The sequence below is a fragment of the Schistocerca americana genome, chromosome 11, assembly GCF_021461395.2.
Source record: "Schistocerca americana isolate TAMUIC-IGC-003095 chromosome 11, iqSchAmer2.1, whole genome shotgun sequence".
NCBI lineage: Eukaryota > Metazoa > Arthropoda > Insecta > Orthoptera > Acrididae > Schistocerca > Schistocerca americana.
This window is the reverse complement of record NC_060129.1, coordinates 62,081,116-62,103,270: the sequence shown is the minus strand read 5'-3', so window position 1 is coordinate 62,103,270 and position 22,155 is coordinate 62,081,116. Positions and strand designations below refer to the sequence as shown.

General features: G+C 37.4%; 1 protein-coding gene across 2 annotated transcripts in view; it reads right to left on the bottom strand.

Annotated features, from left to right (window-relative positions):
- Positions 1-22,155, bottom strand: part of LOC124553796 — a 44,042-nt gene that overhangs the window by 5,337 nt on the left and 16,550 nt on the right. For both annotated transcript variants that reach the window (XM_047127775.1, XM_047127776.1), the window contains 2 exons: positions 20,474-20,590; positions 8,759-8,860 (listed from right to left, as the gene is read on the bottom strand). In XM_047127775.1, the coding sequence (XP_046983731.1) occupies positions 8,759-8,860; positions 20,474-20,590 (219 nt within the window). The remainder of the gene's footprint in view (positions 1-8,758; positions 8,861-20,473; positions 20,591-22,155) is intronic.

The following is a 22,155-nucleotide window of genomic DNA, read 5'->3' as shown; positions in this document are numbered from 1 at the left end:
GGAACAATTTTTCCCATGGAATGTTATTTTTGAACTTGCGCATACAGGGAATGACATGTTTCTGTTAAAGGATATTGTCGTAATTACATTTCTTAAACAAAACAAATATCTGTGAAAAAAATTATGTCAAAAATACATATTTTTCTTTTTTCTGTGACCCTTTCATTGTCTCAGTGAAGGGTTTACAACCTGTATACTTGCAACTTGTCCTCCCTCCCCCAGGTTTACAGTATAACTCAACTTTCAGTCTGAAGCCATTCATTCACTATGTGTGCGCAGTTTGGAAAATTTGGGGAAAAGAGAATTGGGACAATCCCAGTGTATTTTGTGATCAATAAATATTGCCAACTACAGCTCTTATTGTCCACGCCAATATCCTCTTTTTAACCCTAGATAACTAAATCCCCACAAAATTTACAATTGCGCTTGGTACCAATTTGCGTTTCCCACCAATATGCTATTGTCAGTACAGGGTGTAAAACTGGGCATTTTGTACTCAATTTGCATGGGGCGTGCCACTGGAGACCTTAAAATTGTAAGTAACTAGTGCGTAAACTATATATAATGACTTCATCTGAATAAAATAGGGAGTAGTAAAATTTATGATGCTTTTGAGACAATATAATATTTTCCCCCTTCAGTGTTCTAGGGGGTAAACAATTTGCAAAGCACCATTGGAACTGAGTCAATAAGTTACATCAATCAATTCCGATCAACTCATCAGTTTGCAAAGAATAACTGAGAAACAGAGGTAGAGAGAAGAAGATAAGTTATGAAGTTTTACAGTTCCCTTTTGTAAAAATCATGTTACAAACGAATGCAAATGATGACATTCACATTCATACCACATGTGAGAGTGCAATACTGCATACTGGCTAGTTGGTGCACTGCTGTCACAGTGGATACAAATATGAGCGCAAGTGTTGTAACCTTATGTGTTACAGAGCAATTAAGACTGGAACATGCTACTTTCACATAACACTGAATGTAAGTGCCTATCTGAAGCTTGTGAAATATATGAATTTCAATCTGTGTGTTGCATGTTGGCATCTGGGAATGAAATGGTGATGCTACGTATCACCAGTTGCAGTAATGGAACAACTACTGACCTTTGAAGCTTTCAGCAAACACAATCACAGCTGCCTCTATTCCGACATCATCATACTTATGGTTTTCATTCCCAGTCTTCTTGAGTTTAAACACTCATGCAAAATGATCATACAATTTAAGCTTCCACAGCTGGTACTGACTTATTTAGTGCTTGGTCAATGTATAAAACTTACTCCTAATGTTACCTCTCCGACTGTGGGGGACATCTACAGAGGTAAAGTGGTGGCGAACTGTAACCAAAACTCAAAGGAGCATCGAATATATAGGCAATGTAGAGGGCACCACAGTCTATCACGTGACATTGGCTACAAGATCATTGCCAGTAATGCCAATATTTTCGCCTGAAAGTAATCAATTGTCATTCTTATGCGGCATTGTTGACACCCAAATTTTATCTAATTTAGCACCTTCCTTTTTTCTGTTAAAATTGTTATGATGTTTATAAATCTCAATAATCCCTCTATACATTGTGCACGATAATAGGAGGTTTTTGATATGATACTTATCTCAGTGAATTTTATTTCATGATCACCTTCTTGGAAAAGGTGTTCCGCTACAGCAAATTATCAGTATGTTCCAGGCATAAATTTCTCTTGTGTTCAACGAGACAGATGTTGACGCTTCTTTTTGTGGTACCAATATAAACCAGGCCACAACTACAAGGAATTTTATATACACCCGGTGAAGGTATCTTTTCCTGATCTTAGCTACCTTTAGACCCACAAGGAAGATAAAAGAATGCTTAAGATCAGCAAAATATATACATATCCTTTGGCTACACTGGGTATATATAAAATTCCTTGTAGTTGTGGACTGGTTTATATTGGTACCACAAAAAATAACTTAATACCTGTCTCACTGAACATGAGAGGAATTGCCATTTGGATACACTGGCTGTAGTAGAACATCCTTACCAAAAGGGTTATCATGAAATCAAATTTACAGAGACGAGTGTCATATCAAAAATGTCGCACTATCATGCGTGTGTGCATAGAGGGGCTATTGAGATTTATAAACACCATAATAATTTTAACAGAAATGAGGAAGTGTTAAATTAGATAAAATTTGAATGTCACCATTGCAACGTAAGAATAACGATCAATTACTTTCAATCAAAAATGTTGGCAGGATCAGTGATAATGTCATAGTCGATGACACACGATACACTGTAATGCCCTCTACATTGCCTATATATTTGGTGCTCCCTTGAGTTCAGGTTGCAGTTCACCATTTTACTTCTGAAGATGTCTCCCACAATTGGAGAGGAGACACTAGGAGAAAGTTTTATACATCGACCACAGCTTATTAGCCTGGAATTTTTAAGTGATGAAATCAGACCAAATGGCCATTGTAATACCAAGATAAATGCCTTTCGCCTCTTGCAATGTATCTAACATTATTCAGTGACCTGCCATATTGGTCATTGTCTGCTTCACTTTGGCGAGCAGTGCACCTGAATCACATTGTCACAATTAACACTATCCTCAGCATGTACAAAATACAACTGTCATAAGGAAAATTTCCCTCTCATTCTTGTCATACCATTTCATAATGCCCTAATCTGAACTCTACAGACAAAGGCACAGGTTTGTAGCTGCATTCTACATTTTTCTGGACCAAGTCTATTGCTCTCTTCCCATTCTGTTACAAGTTGCCATATAGTAACTCAGGGTGTATACGTGACCACGGAAAAAAATCCTGAGTTTTTCCCTGTTAAAAATACACTTTTTCCCTATTACGTGACAGTACACTTTCCCTCAAAATTGTAAAACTTATAAGTCCTTTGAATGGTTAAAGGTTTATACGCCTGTGTAGTGAAAAACTGAAAGATCTTTATGTGCAGCAACTTTTATACTACATACTTCTGTATTACAATATGCCGCATACTTTTGTATTACGACAGTATGTACCCGCGTTCCCCCAAACACAGCACATTAGTATACGAAGCATTGAAACCGAGATTGCGAAGTGCTCTTGTAAGCCAATCATAGCTTATGTCACATGATCTTGCCACATGATAGCAGATATTGAGAACATAGACCATGTGCTATAGTCAACCAATAGCAACATCACTTAAGTAGCGCGAGCACACAAATATGAGAAATTGATGGTTTAAATTAATAGACACACTCTAGCTACAAGAAAAGCTAAGCTTTCACATATCATATTGGTCTTTTTTTGCGAGTGTTACACTTTAAGATACATCACACAAATCTGCCGGTAAAATTTTAAATAATGACAAATGTCTGGTCTTCTGGGCTCGAAATTCTTCTAAGTGGCTAGCCATCAAAGTGTTAAGCTGTGGAAGTCAAATGCTGTGTGATTTAAGAAGTTCAACGCGCACATTCTCACAAGAAACCTAATTCATCTTGTGTAAAATGAAATTTACTTTGGAAGTAACGCTTTTCAACCATTCGCAATATTTTCCACAACCTGTTAGAATTCGTTTCAGCAGTTGTCAGAGAGTGCCAGAAAAGAGGCATAACTGTGACTGCAGAGCCATGATGAAGTTGGAAGTCTGTACGTTCACACGTATACAGCATTAAAATATCTTATACTATCTCGTAAATGAAACGGGTCATCAGAGGATAATCCAAGAGCTTCGGAATTTCATAAATCATAGTAAAATGCGTAATTCAGCTTAAAGTACACATACATGTGTCTAGTTCACAAAGAAGTAGGCTCCTACCTGATATTAAGGTTTTCAGTGTGATTTTTGGGATGCAAATTTCTTAGGAGTACCAATACTGTATTATCTCAAGGGTTTTTTTTTTTTTTTTTTTTTGTTTAATGCCATATGTATCAGAAGATGAAACCGTGCACTTGAAATTCAGCAAACAGATGAAACTAACTATTACTGTGGAATGAAACACTTAATTTCAAATAAATGGACTGCCTCTGCAGAAAACATTAATAAAAGCTAAATTTCTTTAGCATATTGATAAAAACGACTTCATTGTCCTGCAAGTCGATTAATGCTTGACTGCTAACAATGTGGAAATAAAATAAAATCAGAAAACTGAAACCAATAACATATTTTAGCCTTCCACAATTAAGTGAATGTATTTTAATTCACTTGATAGCCCCTAGCCACAGAAATCCGTTTTGTTTTCATTTGATGTGAGAGCTGTTAATGAAGAAAAAACACCAAAATCACTAAACGTAAACAAGGGTCACGTGGAGACTACTCCCCCCAACAACTACTCAGACTGGCCTTCACACGCTCCAATCTGGCAGCCTGGGGGCACCAGAAAAATTTTTCCGAGTATCATCTGCCTGCTTGTTGCTACTGCTGATACAGCTAACAATCACACTTCAGGCAGCCAGAAGCAAGAGAAAGTTCATGACTCAACTAAGCACGTGCATGAGCCCTCTGGCAACCGCTCAAACAAACCTAATGTAAATGTCATGCTAATTGGAAGAAATTTGTTGCTATGAAGTATTGCATCATCTTCGTCCTAATATCTGACATTTTGCTGTTGGCAGACATTTGTATGTGCATTGTGTTTTGTTGTTGTAAATGGCACATTTCCTTTGCAGTTTAAGTTTTATTCTGTTACCCCCTTGGAGCTGTAAAAATATCCATTCTTTCAATGGTAAAGGTTTTATATACAAGTGTGGGCCTTCAGAGAATGAAAAAACTTGCAAAAAGGTTTTGGGAAGATTTTTGATGTGCAACTACATTTACACTGCATACTTTCATATTACAATACACTGCATATTTTTGTATTTGTATTACCAAAGTACAGAAACAGCACGTTGGTTTCCGAAGCATTGGAATTGAGACTGAAATGTGCTTTTGTAAGCCAATCATAGCTCATGTCACGTGATCTCATCAGCCAATGACATCAGATATTCAGAGCATAGGACATGTGACGTACTCAGCCATCACTGTTAAATGTACAAACAAACACACAAACAGGAAAAGTTAATGGTTTAAATTAATGTATGTGGTGTAGCTACAAGAAAAGTTAAGCTTTCACACGTAATATTGCTCTTTAAGATTGAAAGCAACAAGAAAAGCTAAGCTTCCACATGTAATATTTCTGCGTGTGTTACACTTCAAGATACACCACACAAATTTGCCAGTAAAATTTTAAATAATGACAATGCCTGGCCTTCTGAGCTCGAAATTCTTCAAAGTGGCTAGTCTTCGATTTGTTAACTTTTGAATGAGTAAGAGGCCCTGTGATTTAAGAAATTTATTGCACGCTTGCACACATAGCACAATTCATCTTGCGTAAAAGGAAATTTACTTTGAAACTAACACTTTTCAAAGCACCATTTGCAAAATTCTCCTGCGAACTGTTAAGATACAGCTTCATTTCAGCAGTTGCCAGAGAGTGCCAGAAAACAGGCATTACTGCGCGTGGGCAGCTATGAGGACGTAGGATCCCCATTTGTTCATACATTATAGTATCAAGAGATCTTACATGATGTCATAAAAGAAACAGAATACTCCAAGAGCACTGGAATTTCCTAAATCATACTAAACTGCATAACTTGGCTTAAAGTGCAAATTCATATGTCCAGATTCACAATGAAGTAGGCCCCAACCTAATATTAAGCTTTTCAGTGAGGTTTTGTGGAATGCAAATTTTCTTTGAGTACCAGTACCGTATTACCTATTTGGTTCTTTATTATGGCATAATGCCATATGTGCCAGAAGATAAAAATGTGCACTTTAAATTCAGTGAACAGTTGAAACTAGCCAATGGCGTGGAATGAAACACTTCGTTTCTAATAAACTGACTGCCTCTGAGGAAAAGATTAATAAAAGCCACATTTATTTAGCCAACCGACGAAAATAACTTCATTGTTCTGCAAGGTGACTGACTACCAAAAACTTGGAAATAAAATCAGAAAACTGAAACTAATAACATACGTTAGCCTTCCATAATTATGTGAGTGTATTATAATTCACTTGATAACTCCCGACCACCGAAATCAATTTTTGTTTTCATTTGATGTCAGAAGTGTAAGCAAAGAGGAAACAGCAAAATCATTAAACATAAACACGGCTTACGTGGAGACTAACACTTCCCCACTACAACCCAGACTGCTATGCACTTGTGCGAATCTGGCAGCTGGGGCATGCCAGAAAAGTTTTTCCAGGTAGCATCTGGCTGCTTGTCACTACTGCTGATACAGCTAACAGCCACACTTCTAGTAGACGGAAGTAGGAGAAGGTACTGCCCATATGGAACTCAACTGTGCATCAGCGTGAGCCCACGGGCAGTGGCTCAAACGAACTTAATGTCAACAGCTCAGCGGCAGCAGTTTATTGTTTATTAAGTATTCTATAGTCTTCATTCTAAATCCTTTGACACATGTTGCTGTTTATCGGTTCTTACCAGTCAAAATTTAAAAAAATTAATGTAAGACTAAAAAAAAAAAATCTGGAATTCTAAAAAATTCCTGGGTTTTTTCCAGAGCGTATACACCCTGTTTTAGATTCCCATCTGCACAGAAAACCAAAAAAGGAAATTGAACTAATGGGTCAGAAATCAGGAAACAGCAGCACTTAGATCAGACGAAAAATTATTGGAAATGCCCAAAGTTTAATCAGAAGTAGTTAGTTACGTGCCCCATAGCAACACCAATTTGAGCAAGAATAATAAGTTAAAAGAGAGCAACATTTCCCCAAGACAGTGTGCCTAGTCTGTGTGCAACACACACAGTAAGGGAGGAGGGATCAAAAGACAGCAAACTGACAGCCTTGAATGTCTTTTCCTCAGCACACCAAAAATGTGGAAATCTTCTGGGGAGAGACTGGGGCTACATGGGGGACGTGCTCACCCACATTGACAAAGATTGTTTCGAGTACGCTGCATAAGTTTTGCTGGGACACACACATCCTCCATATACTCCTGATCTTTCCCCATATCATTTTCATGTTTTTGGAGCCCTGAAGAAAGACATATGTTGCTGTCAGTTTGCTTTCTGATGGAGAACTGCATGCCTCAGTAAAATTATGACACTGTAGCAACTGCAAACATTTTTCTATGAAGGCATTGACCATCTTATCTCACACTGGGGTCAATGTATTAGTTATGGTGATCACTTACCTCTGTTCCATCTGTGTCTTCTCCATTTGAGTGGCCCTTATAGATACTGTGCTCTCTTGCAGCACAATTGTAACTGTTATACATAGCAGATACAGTTGAGAGATAAGACCTGCTCTTGACCAGATGTGTCAATGGCCAGGTATCACAACCAATTAAATCACTTCTAAACTGTCACAGTTATACTGAAGGATGTCATATCGCAATATTAGAAGTGTACATTCCATCTGGGATAAGGGTATACAGAATTCTTTTCGGGACAGTTTTTGGGGAATGTGGAGCATGTGTGGAGTAGATGCTTTAGTGGAAAAGATTAATGTAAGGGAAGTGAGTGATTTCTAAATGTGTCCTGTGATCTTTCCCCAGAGCTGTAAATATAAATTAATTACAGAAACTCATGCAGTCTGTGGAAGAGGAGGATTTGGCAGAGCACACTGTGGCAGATTAGTTTCGTAGACACTATAGCCACCGTTCGTAGTCCTTATACAAGTGTGCATGATAGCTTGTGACAGGTCGCTTACAGGATCAACATAAAGTAAATAAAGAACAGACAACTGCTTTTTGTGATATCAGCCCATATGGATTATCAGAATCATAACATCACTCTCACTAATATTATGCATGAATATAAATTATTTCACAGAACATTTTTAAGTCATACTCCACCGCCTTTAGAAAAGACAGGTGCTGCTAAAATTTTTTATTATTCTGCAGCTAGTTTTGACATTAATCTCATTCTGTACTCACACAAAGATCACCAAAAGACTGATTCAAAATATCGTGGCAGGAACTTTTATATGTCTGGCAATTTGCCAGAAATTACACTGAGCATTGCTATCACTTGGCAGACTTTATATTATTTTTATGGTGTACATATCTGATTTCTATGGGAAAAAAATCTTCCACACATTGACACTTATGTCGACAGTAAATGTTGGTACCAGTTTGAACTACCGTGATCGATGGTTTAACATCTCTGTGTGCTTGTAGACTGAATAAGGGAATTAGGCTTGTCTCAGCTTGATGTAATAATTTATTAATGAAACCCTGCAGTCGGAACAGACAATAATACACTGCAACCGATAATTCGTGCGAAGGCGTCAGAAAAGTTCAGTAGGGTAAATTATTCCGTATCTAACACATCTGGATTCATGCTTTCACCAAGGAGTAGAACATGGGACAGAAATCAACAATCAAAGAGTTAATCACAGAACAGATGTTACTTGTTATAGCGTCTCTGGCGTCCAGCGGGAAAGTTTTGCGGCACTCTACTTTCAAACACCTGCACATGTCACAGCACAGGACGATGACAGAAGATGCCACACTAAATAGTATAGAAGTTTTAGTATCTTGTTGCAGTTTTACATCAAAATGTTCTATAAATATATTTCTACATGAATACTTACGACTGAAGACTAAATTTTTCAAGTGTTTGTCCTACATTCCTTTCAAAACATCCTAGTGATTCAATGTGCATCACTTCTATTGTACAAAACTGATAGAACGTATCAGTAATTTTCAGGTGTGGAGCAATTAAGAGGAACAAACCAGACGGAAGTTAAATTCTTAGCAGTTTCACGTACCGTCACTGTTACTTCAGCTGTATTTACTTTCCTTGGTGACGGAGATACGTCGAATGTCAGCTTCTTTGCAACTGCTACAACTTTCTGGGGAACATCACAGGGCTGTAAATAATAGTCTGCATTAAGCATCATATACTACACCTCTTTTCATGTGTGTGTACTAGAATGTATAATACTACTGACAGACATTTAAAAGTAGAAAGAATGTACAAATTTGCAGAGTGATATCATTCCTGAAAAAGAATAAAACAAACAAATTGTGTAAGAAGTGCCAAAAACGTGCAATTGAAGGAATACTGTGTGTTAAATGCAACTGCCGGATACATGAAAACTGCACCAAAGTATGTTTAAAATGCTTTAAGTGAGCATTTACAGTGGCTGTGTTCCGACTGTTTAGAAGAAGAAAACACGTGTTTAGCATCGGCAGTGGAGACCAAAGATGAAATAACAGAAGAGTTGGTAAGTGATACAGACTTTTTTCAAAAGTGAGATATTTTACTGATGGAAGAAAATAAAGGCAAGAAATGTCGAAAGAATTTAGTTGTGTGAAAACACCAGTTGTTGCAGACCACCAACAACTAAATGCGCAAAATATTAGTAATGGACAAAGATACGAAAATCTGTGGAGTGATACAATTTCTCATTCCTCGAAAGTACTTGCAGCAGTTGTGGAACAGACTGAAGACTGTAAATCAGTAAATAAATATAAATGGACTAAAGTAACATACAACAGAAGAGTAAATCAAAAACACTAATATTGTCAAAGAGAGTTTCTCTTTACAGGTGACAGTACATTTAAAAAAAACCATCGAAGTACCAAATGCAAAAATTGATATGCATTCAGGCATCAAATCTCAGCAAATGAATAAACACCTGAATAATGTACTGCGCTCAGAAGAATTTATCTGAGATGAATCCAGTTCAAACTGTGAAGCTGTGTTCTTACACATGGGGACAAATTTTCTTCGAAACAGCAGCGAGGAAGAAATATTAGTGAGATGAAAAATTTAATTTTAACAGCAAGGCACCTCGACAGAGCGACGCTTGTAATAAGTAGCATAATATACAGGAGATCAGTAAGCAAAATGTACATAGTGAGGATAAATTGCAATATGAAGGAACACTGCAACAGATCAAGAGCTGTATTTATAGATCCTAATGAATAGCTGGGGAAATATCACTTATATCTTAACACATTAGGTTCCAAAATGCTTAGCAAAATGTACATTGACACCTCTCATATAATATAAGAAATAATGGAAAGTGTTAAGTGCTGATGGGGGTATTATAGAATCTGAGACATTTTTCAACCAATAGTAAGATTAAAACTATAAATAAACCTGGGGGGAACGAGAACTTTGAGAGAGCTACCAGCCTTTGTAGGAAAGATAAGTCACGAGAAGTTCATTCAGATTTAGATTACCATGTACTAACTTTAAATGAAGAGAGTATTTTAGAGGGTTGATACATCGAGTTAAAGAACCTAAATGTTGTAATGTATCTATGTATAGAATCCCACGTAAAGTTACAACCGAGCATTTCCACTGTAAATTTCATTTTTTTCTAGAACAATGCAGTACCGAAAAAAGAAAAAATTAATTTCTCCTGATTTCAACATCAATGTGTTGAGTAAAAACTATGAGACATCTAAATTCATTGACTTAATAACAAAATACAGTTTCAAATTAATTTTTTTTTTAATTTACAAGAGAAAATGCTCAGTCAGGAACATGTACGGACAATATTTTAATGAGCTATGTTTCTGATGAGGCACATAAATTTTGTTCAGATTTCGGAATTTCTGATCATTCACCATTATTCATTGAGGATACCAGATCAAATAAGGCAGTTCCACAAAAAAAGCCTACATGAAAAGTAACTTTAACTAGGAAAACAATTTTACTTCACATGAAGCTGATGGCACTTTGACCGAAACACTTCAAGGATTGCAAATTATGAAGCATTTTAAGTAGCTTTTTTAATGTCTTCAATTAAACATTTCCACCTAACTTGTTTTAATAAAGCAATAAAAATAACTGGAATGGATCACTAAAGGTATAACAATTTTTAGTTCTTAATAAATATTACTATAGGCATCACATAAAACACTTTTTTTTTTTAATTTCAGTGGCTTCTTTCTTTAGCTCACAAAATATGTATGCCATGTGGCTACTTAAGTTTCTTTTTAGAGAGGCACCACAGAAGAGTGAAAAACATAACATTGACTACGGCAGTTATTTTGTGCTGATGGTAATGGAAGCTGTTACCAGGCCAAAAGGTAGTTTGAAAACCACAGTGTTTTTTTCAGGCAGTCCTATCAGAGATTGTACGACTTGGTCTTGTGCCAAGCTCTGAAGTTACTCAGCTAGTTACACAGGAACCCACAGTTTAACAGGGACTTTCAACTGTGCTGCAACTTGGGATATTTCGTGTACAAAAATCACTGTCCAAAGTAAAACACGCAATTTTAAAAAAAATCTTCAACCAACAGTACACTGAACCACAGTCCAATGGATTTGTAGTGAGGCACTCGTCCATCAAACTATACTGATGATGATGATTTGACATTATTTACTGTCCCTTCCTCCGTCTAAAATTCAATCTTTGCCACTGAAGGTATGACTCCATTTTGTTCTTGCCACCCATTACCAGTCACACTCCTCCAGTGACTGAAATGAGTTAATACTTGCATTTTTCTGTTTGCATTCCTTTCTTTTATTACTGTGATCACATTTTGCTGTGTTTACTACTCTTCTACAGTCTCTCTATATGACTATGTTCTCCGTGCGACACGTCTTTAACTGGGGTTCATCTATACGTATCTTGTTGTTGTCTTCAGTTTGAAGACTGGTCTGATGGAGGTATTCATGCTACTCTATCCAATGCAAGCCTCTATCTCCAAATAATTATTGCAACTTACATGCTTCTGCATCTTCTTACTGTATTGATCTCTTGGTATCCCACAATTTCTACCCCCCCCCCCCCCCCCCCAATTCCCTTGAATACTGAATTGGTGATCCTTTAATGTCTCAGAATGTGTCCTACCAACCGATCTATTCTTCTATTCATGCTGTCCCACAAATCTCTCTTCACACTAATTCTATTCAGTACTTCCCCATTGGTTACATGATGTAACCACCTAATCTTTGGCATTCTTCTGTAGTGGCAGAATTCGAAAGCTTTCATTCTCTTCTTGTCTAATCTGTTTCACTTCCACACATGGCTACACTTCATACGAACAAATACTTCCTAACACTTAAATCTATATTTGATTATTTGATGTTAACAAATTTCACTTCTTCACTAATGCTTTTCTTGGGATCGCAAGTCTAGGTTTTATATCATCTCTACTTCGGTCATTATCAGTTATTTTCTGTCTATATAACAAAACCCACCTACTACTTTAGGTGTCTTGTTTCCTAACTTAATTCCCTCAGCACCAACTGATTTAATTCAACCACATTCTGTTATTCTTGTTTAGCTTTTGTTGATGTTTATCTTGTATCCTCCATTCGAGACACTGTCCTTTCCATTCAACTGCTCTTCCATGACCTCGGCAAACCCCCAAGTTTTTATTTCTTCCCCTAGAACTATAATTCCTACTCAAAATTTTCCTTTCATTTCCTTATTGTTAGCTAAATGTACAACTGAATAACACTGGCGATAGGCTACAATCTTGTCTCACACTCTTCTCAGCAACTGCTTCACTTTCAAGTATAATTCCCGTAAAAAAAAAAATGTATTGTAATATCTGTGTAACGCGAGTTTTTCATATCTTCGTCATACGTGTACAATTGAATCTTTGGACAGTAGAACAAAGGGTGCTCGTATGTCACAAAAACTGAACCTATTTTGTGTGTGTGTGTGTGTGTGTGTGTGTGTGTGTGTAACCACCTTTTTGTAAATCTTATACACTTTTTAGTCTGTTTTAAATAAATAATCTTAACAGGTTATGGGCCCATACCGTATGTGAACAGCCACGAAGTAATTGTTATCGCTCATGACTAAAATAACATGAATTTGCCCATTGTTTGTGTTTTCCACAAAAATGGCAGTCAGTGTTGGTGAATACAAAATGCAAATGGAAAAACTCTAAGCACCTGAAGACTGGACGAAGTGGCAATGGTACGTGTCGATGGTGCTGCGAGCATATGTGCTTGAAGACACTGTAAATGGTACTTACAAGTGTCCTGAAGTGCCACACAGTGCGTCCACGGAGAAAAAGGGGACACACCAGCAGCGGTTGGAAGACGATGCGAAAGCAACATTAACATGAACCCAAGGAACAAATTTGCAATAAGTTACATGAATAATTCCAACAAAGTAATACAAAACGTCTGAACATGTTGACAGAAGCATTTTTTCGTGTTCAAAGTGACGCCAAAGAGAACATTAACACACATATTGCGAAACTGCAGAGCTTTTCATGGATTTGAATGATAAATTGCAGAAGCACAATGAAAAAGAATTTTAAAAGGCCCAATTCTCTCCACTCTAGTCAAAGAATATGACCATTTCAAGAATCTGTGGGACACGAGTCCATCTGAAAAACAAAGTGTGACCCTTTTGACTGAAAAATTTGCAATTGAATTGCATGATCAAAGTATGGTTGAGCTAGCTGTGTTTGTTACACCCAGTTGCCCTGAAAAGATAATTTAGCAAAACAAGTGACGATATAGGTAGCAAAAAATCGAAAAAGGATATCGAACGTGCAAAACAAAGATTTCCTTGTCACAAATGTGGCCAGGTATGCCACTGGGAAGCAGAGTGTCCAACGAAAAAGACAGATAACATTCGCATCAATCATTCTGAAAAGAACCTGGAAACAAGCGTTGCATTTTTTGTCACATGTTTTTAGTGCTTCAACCAAAAGCTGTGTTGGAATCAACAGTTGATACTGTGACAGTGATGCCACAAATGACATCACTGGAAATAAATAATATTTCATTTCACATACGAAATTTGCCATCACTGAAACGATTTCTATTGGGAAAAGAGGTGCAAGCATGTTGGCTCAGGGACAGGGAACTGTGAAAATTCAAATTCAGTTGAATAATGCCAAAAAACTGGTGAATTGGAAGAGGTACTTTATGTTCCTGAAGGAAGGGCTGACTTGTTCTCTGTCAAAGCAGCTGTGTGAAGAGGTTTCTGCATTAGACTTGATGACAGAAGTGTTGAAATTGAAGACAAAGTGACTGGGCAAACAATGATGACTGGTCATGTCAGCCACGGTCTCTGCGTTCTTGACGTACGTGTCGTTAAACCAGTACAGCCAGCTAAAGTGAGTTTGGTGACATTGTCAGATATGCTGCAAGTTTACCGAGAGAGATTTGGACATCAACACAAACAATATGTGAAATGTATCTTTAAGCAGATGAACATCAATGTGGATGGGTGCAACGAAGAATTCTGTGATGGATGTGCAATTGGAAAAATGCATAGAGTCCCATACAGGATTAGAATGAACTGACCAATGGTTACAGATAAACAAATCCATGTTGACGTAAATGGACCTATGTCCAAAGTCTCTCTCAAAAAAGCTCACATTACACATGTTTGAAAGATGATTTTAGCAAGTTCTGTAAAATTTTCTTTCTTAAGCACAAAAGTGCAGTCAGCACAGTCCTGGAACATTCTTGAATGAATACAAGACAAATGGTCATGCTGTCAAACAGTTCAGGTGTGATGGAGGAAGAGAGCTCGATAAGAAGAAAGTGTCAATTGCTGGCAAGCAGAGGCATAGAGCAGTGCATCACTCCACCTTACACACCACAACAAAATACTGTTGCAGAAAGAGAAAACCACACTATTGCGGAGTGTGCACGTTCTATGTTGAACCCCCAGTGAACTGCCAAAGGAACTGTGGGCAGAAGCACGCAATACTGCTGCATATCTTCTTAAATTGCACTGTGAAGTCCTCTACTGAAAACAAACTTTTGTGAAGTTCTCTACTGAAAACAAACTTTCATATGAACTGTGGTACGAGCAACCAATAGGCAACCTGGATCATCTGAGAATCTTTAGAACAGAAAGTTATGTGCATGTGAATAAGAATTTTTATTCAAATTTTGATGACAAAGTTGTGCTTGGACATCTGGCAGGGTATGTAAATGACAGATGGTTTTAGGGTCTGGATTCCATCTCAAAGAAAAGTCGTACCAAGTCACAATGTAAAATTCAAGTCTGAAGTTGTATGCAATCTGCATACAAGCGCTGCTGAATTTGAAGTTGCTGGTGAAGACACTGTTCAACAGAGCCTAATTAGACTTCTGATGAGAATAAGGACTCAGAAGCTGTCAGCCATGATGAGAGAACAGAAAGAGTAAGTGCTGCGGAAGAAGACTTGGAGACAAAGTCAAGTTCCAGAGGAGTAATAAGGAGGAAGAAACTTTGGGTATGGTATTAATTTCTGGAGGATGCAAAGTTTTGAGTGAGAAGCGAAGAAGCAAATGTGACAAGAAGAAGCCAGCATGGATGACCAGAACATGGCTGGAACATGACTGGAACTCCTTTCATCAGGGACAAGGTCCAAGTGCGTATGCCAAAGCTTTGCAGTCTAGCAATAAAAATCAGCGGCTGGAGACCATTCATGAAGAATTAAAGTCCCTGAAAGAGAATAATACTCAGATATTAGTTGAGTGACCATACAGTGATGCTCATTATGCTGGTGAGAAGGACACAAGACACTCAATGAGAGGTGTTGCCGCAACTATCAGTAATGGAACAGGCAATTAAAAAAGACAGTGGCAACATCTCCCATGGAAGCTGAAATAATATCGGGCAGTGCAGGAGCAAAGGAGCTGATCTGGTTAAAAAGGCTGTATGAATTGATTGGAACTTCCAAACAGGTGAAACCTCCACAATGTGTGTGTTTGACACTGCAAGTACTGTAAAACTACGCAAAAACCCAACACACCATAGAAAATCAAAGCACATAGAATTACATCACTTCTGCATCAGGGAAACATTCTTTAATGGTGATCTTGAATTAGAACACATTGATGGGACCAACCAGTTAACCGATCTGCTAACCAAGCCACAGGAAAGGGTTTGACTCAAGATGCTGCACGAAAGAATTGGAGTGCAGAAGATTAAATCCACGTGAAATTCAGTAGTCACCTTTTATTTTTCTTTTGAGGATGTGTCAATACTAAAAGAAAAATAAAATGTGTTGTAACATCTGTTTAACACACTTTTTCATATCTTTGTCATATGTGTACAATTGAATCTTTGGACAGCAGGACCGAGGATGCTTGCCTTCGTCACAAAACTGAAACATCTCTCTCTCTCTCTCTCTCTCTCTCTCTCTCTCTCTCTCTCTCTCTCTCTCTCTGTGTGTGTGTGTGTGTGTGTGTGTGTGTGTGTGTGTGTGTGTGTGTGTAAAACCCTGTTTTTGCAGATCTTATGCACTTTGTAGTCTGTTTTAAATAAATAATCTTAACAATTCCTACTTCAAATTTTCATTTCACTTCCTTATTATTGGCTAAATGTACAACCGAATAACATTGGCGATAGGCTTCACCCCTGTCTCACCCACTTCTCAACCAGTGCTTCACTTTCTTACCCCCTCAACTCTCATAACTACCACGTGATATATCCGTAGAAGGTGTAAATAGCCTTTCACTCCCTATATTTTACTCCTACTACCTCCAGAATTTCAAAGAGTATTCCACTCAACATTATCGAAAGCTTTCTTGAAGGCCACAAATGCTATAAATGTACGTTTTCCTTCTCTTAATCTATCTCCTAAGACAAGTCTTAGGATCAATATTGCCTCATATGTTCCCACATTCCTGCGTTATCCTAGGATTTCTACTAGGCCTTATCTTTCTTGTTATTTGATCCTCTGCTGCCATCACTATTTCATCTCTAGAAGGCACCCATTCATCATGTACTGCATTCCTTTCCCCTGTTCTAGTCAGTCCTTATCTAATGCATCCTCAAACTCAACAAATTCAGATTCATTCTATCTATCCAGGTCCCATCCCCTTAATTTTGCACCTTTGTACATTTTCTTTATTTTTAATCTACATCTTTATGCATACGTGAATACAATCTTTATGCATGTGTTTTTGTCATAAGAGAAAATAATGAGAGCTACAGTACTACCTCTTAACAAATATAGGTGCATTTACTAAAAACTTTCATCATCATGTGAAATGTTCACTGAGTATAGGTCTCCATTCAACATTTTCATGTGATGGCAGTTTGTTCTCTGAAAACTTTTCCAGAGACAGATTAATTTCCAGGGAATTGCTGACATAACGTGCATTTAAGTGCAAGGATGTAGTCAGTCTGTTATAATGAAGTTTTCAACTTATTTCTGCCATTAACAAGCAGTATGCCATTCCACATATGATGATGATAAAAATGAAAATCTTTATGTCATCAACTGCACACAGATGAGCCAAACCCATACTTCAGGAAAACAGAGAAAATCAAAACAGCTGTGAAATAAAACTTACAAGTAACATTTTACTTCTGGAGTTGTCATTCGCCCAAGTCACCTGCTGTCCTTTTAATTCGCTACGGGTATTTAAATTTTGAAGGGATGTAAGTTCAGGTAAGCAAAATACTCCCTCTTGCTTCAGCCAGTCAGCTGAATTTCCTTTAGCATTAACTCTTGTTCCTCAAAACCCTGTAAAACCGTAACTCAAGATGTGGCAGCATCAGAACTGTACATTTAGACTGTCTTAAGATGTCAAGAACGAAGAGTTCGTAATAAAAAGGGTGTAAGACAGGGATCCTGTCTTTGCCTCTACTGTTCAATCTGTACACCAAAGAAGCAATGATGGGAATGAAAGAAAGATTCAGGTGTGGAATTAAAATTCAAGGTGAAAAGATATCAGTGATCGACCCCACAATCCAGAGCCAGCAATGCTAACCATTAGACCAAAAGCTGTGGAAGAAAGTGAAGAAGAATTACACGTCTGTTGAATGGAATGACCAGTTTGATGTGTACGGATTAGGAGTAAATCAAAGAAAGACTAAAGTAATGAGTAGTAGTACAAATTAGAAAGGCGAGAAACTTAACATCACAATAAGAGATCAAGAAGTAGAGGAATTATTCTACCTAAGCAGAAAAAAGCCCATGATGGATGGAGCAAGGAGAACACAAAAAGCCGACTAGCACTGGCAAAAATGGCATTCCTGGCCAAAAAAGGTGTACTAATTTCAAATATGCCTTAATTTGAGCAAGAAATTTGTGATAATGTGAATTTGCAGCACAACATTGTATGCTAGTGAAAAATGGACTGTGGGAAAACCGGAACGGAAGAGAATCGAAGGATTTGAGAAGTGCTGCTACAGGTGATTGTTGAAAATTAGGTGAACTGATAAGGTAAAGAACAATGAGGTTCTCAGCAGAATCACCAAGTGAAAAGAATATATGGAAAACAGTGATAAGAAGAAGGGACCGAATGGTAGGACATTTGTTAAGACATCAGGGAGTAGCTTCCAAGGTACAAGTGGGAACAGTAGATGGTAGAAACTATAGAGGAAGACAGATTGAAATACATGTAATAAATGAGGATGCAGGTTGGAACTTGTATCATGAAAGTGCAAGGCTTCTAACAGAATGACATGTCATTTGCAATAGTATTTTTGTTTTAGTACTATTCAACTTTATAGGTATTAGTATAATTACAACAATGGTGACCCTCGACAAGACACTGGCACCCACAATTCCGCAAAGAAGTCTGGCAAACTAGAAAACTACTTAGTATGTTTGAGACAGCAACAGAAACCACAGTTTCGAAACCAAGCAAAGAAAGAATTAGGAATGCTAACTATTGAACCCCTCCCCATCACCCCCCCACCCACCTCTCTACTCGTGATGACACAAATTATGGAAGAGGCATCCAAGATGCTGCCCATTTATAAAATAATCTGTTGAGCAGGCTGGTCCATAAAAATATTTGGAGTTGCTGTAATTAGGTGCTAATGCAATATAGGTGGAATGTGGACCTGAGAAATGCATGAAATTCGCTGTAGGTTTAGGGTATGTCACTGCTGTTTACAATAAAGCATGAAGAGAAGGCCTGATTCTCAAGTTCATTTATGTCATAACCTAGTAATTTTACTCAAAAGCATGCACTGACTGGTGTTTTTCACTTTTCTGTGTAGAAGAACTAGCACATGGGACAAGAGCCTGAAGGATATTTTGCCTCAAGGACCAAACCTGGCTTGAATTCTGTAGAATTAGTATATCTGAGACATACCAATTACTGACTCTAAACAAATCCAGTATGCAGGTAACCTGGTATTAACACACCAGAACAAATATATTGTGCAGTGTGAGAATACATTATCAAGTGACCTTACTACAATGAATGAGAAAAATGGAGACGCCAGTCAAGTCTAAGTAAAACACTTCTCTGCTTTTCCACCTCCATAATAAATGAGTTATACACAAAGTTATATTTGCTACTTGATAGGATCAAAGTTTCATAAGACTACTTTGCTCATTGTCTAGGTGTTATCTTCTATCTGAGAACACGACAAACAAGTTTAAATTAGGAGGAAATCTATTAAACAAAACATGAGAAATCAATTGGGCAGCAAATGCAGTTATGACACAGAAGGCTGCAATTACTCTTACATATTCAGATGCTGAATACTGTGGCACAGAACCTGCATGCATACAAAAAATGATTAGTTTACAACAGAATGCAGCTATGACAACCATTACTGGTACTGACAGTTTAACTCCTAACGAATGTTTGCCTGCATTATGCAATACTACTTCTCCAGAGCTTACAAGAACCGAGTCTGGCTTTCAAATTTTTAACAACACAGCACCATATGCCCAAAGTCATACAGCTAACTCTGAACGATACTGAGCACACCACTCAAGAGCCTAGCAAATAAAAATGGGACAATAGAGATGTGACCCTAGCAGTCTTGTAGCGGAAGTGCTGCACATGAATGAATTGGAGGAACATAGGCATTCAAGGGCAGCCTTTCAAATTTTACAAAAACAATGAAGGTAAAACATTTTTGGTACAGTTTTATTGTTTCAAAACATTCACCTTTGAAATTTATACTCTTTTTCATGTGTTAAAAGCAATTCTGAAACATTTTTTCACTATCATGTAGAAGCACTGGTTTAGAGAGATTAACTGTTTATTGAGGTGGTGAAAATGCTGGTCCATGCATTTTTAGTCTGAATGCAGCATTAACTCCTTTTATGGTGTTATACAATGTTATACAATATTCCTCAAACCAACTGTGAACAGTATTTTCCGAAACTAACTGATTGTCAAAAGCTGAAAGAAGCAATTCGAGCCATTGTTGTCGAGTTACGCCTTTGAAGGAAAAAAAAACCATTAAGAAAATATATGATGAAAACCTTCAGCACACTTTCTTTAAAACTACACTGCCAGTTTTTCAGCTACCACTGTTTTAACAATTACAAATAATACATTTTAAAAAAGTAATAATGTCACACCTGAAATGACTCCACCTAGGAGTCATTTGTAAAACCATGAAAGGCAACCCTTATATTGTGCAGAACTGTTCAGTCCCTGTATTTACTTGGGCTCTGAGAAACTCATTAAGCCACATGAAATGCTTCCATTTCATTGAATTACTTAGACATTTGTTAGTAAATACCTGTTTATAAATACATTCTATAATGCCAATTTGATAACACTAAAATAACAAACTTGAAAACTGAAGATCCATTTGTTACATGTGAGGCCTACATATTCTTACCAGGACAGGAGTATCTGTGATGGCAGGCTTTGGAAACTCTTGTCTATCATCCACACCAGCAGAATCTTCCACAGGGGCCTCAGCATTGTCACTGTTGAGCTCCAATGGGCTTTCCACCTGCAAGATACCATGGTAATACAGTGCTACATCACTCATAGCATGCCCCCTGGATGAGGGTGTACATTGCCTTTAATGAGATACCATGATCAACACTTTTCTTTATGCCTTTTTTAAGTGCTAATGAAGGTATCATACAAGTGAGGCTTCAACTAACATTGTTGAAGTGACTTAATTGCTTTGTGCAGTTTTCATATTTTATTTATTTTTACATCAGTATCAGGGAAAGATTGCTTAACACTGTACTAAAAAAAATGCATATATGCTCATTGAAGTCATTCCCATGCTGTCACTTGTATTATAGGTAACTTCTATTGTTTATATACCTTGTGTTTATAAGGTAGGACTAATAAATACGTAATTCAGTTTTGATACCTGGACCAGAACAACATATTGATTGACAGTTAGCATGGAATTGGAGGGGGGGGGGGGGGCAGGAGGAGGAGGAGGGGGGGAGGGTTACCATCACTTCACCATTAGGTACAAGCACAATATAGTTCTGTTGACAGCAGCTGCATAGTTGTGTAGTGAGTACATTCACATGTTAACGTGCAGGTAGAGTTTGCTTTGTACAATCCTGAAAATCTTATCAATTTCCCAAACAGTTTCAGAGTTAGTTTAACACATTCTGTTAAACAAACCCAACACACACAGAAAAGCACATAAGGACAAATCACAACAATTATGTCAAAAATCTGAATTGTCTGCAACTGACAGGTAACAGAAAACTAACGTAGCAGAGTAATACGAGATCAAACAAAGGAAAATCCAGGATCAACTTTCCTTCTCTAATAGAGTAATATGAGAACTGCGTATGCAACAGCAAATGTGAGCAAACTTGTGGTCTGACTGGTTTTTGCTAAGCTAGCATTCCTGTAAACAACCAGCTACCAGTTACTTTGTTATTCTGATCAAAGTAAAGTGATTCTAATACCTCACATTTGTTTTTGAATGAAAGTACTGGTTTCACAGTTCATTGCTATTAGTCTTCATGTATTACAATGTTCTTGGCTGTGCATTTAGAGACCATTTTTTCTCCATCTTTAAATTCAAAGCATTGTTTATGGACTCACACAGGAAAACTTTCTTTTTTTTCCTTTTGACAAAAAACAGAATGTGTGTTTTTAAGATTTACCAAAGTAGTAAAATCAAGCATTATAATGCTAGACACCAAAATAAAGCTTACAGCAAGGCACCTACAATGACAAATTCCAGGTTCCTAGCATCAATAGTTTCTAAATTAAGGATATTATTCTTTAATGCCAGTCTCAGAGAAATTAGCAGTCTTCATTTTCTCAAATTTGGAGAAAAAAATGATGTGTATCATAAGAAAATGAAATTTGCTACTTTTTTCCTTATTCTGTGGGTACCTAAAATAATAAAATCTGACGTTATGAGGTCCAAACCTTCGGCTGGCTTGAATTGGACTGACCCTTTATTCATACATAGTTACATAAAGGAAATATTTTCACAAGCTATGCATCCGCTCCCCCTCCTCCACTATACAAATTGTCCGCCACACTTTGGACCTTCCATCACTCACAAGGCCACCTCATACTACGAGT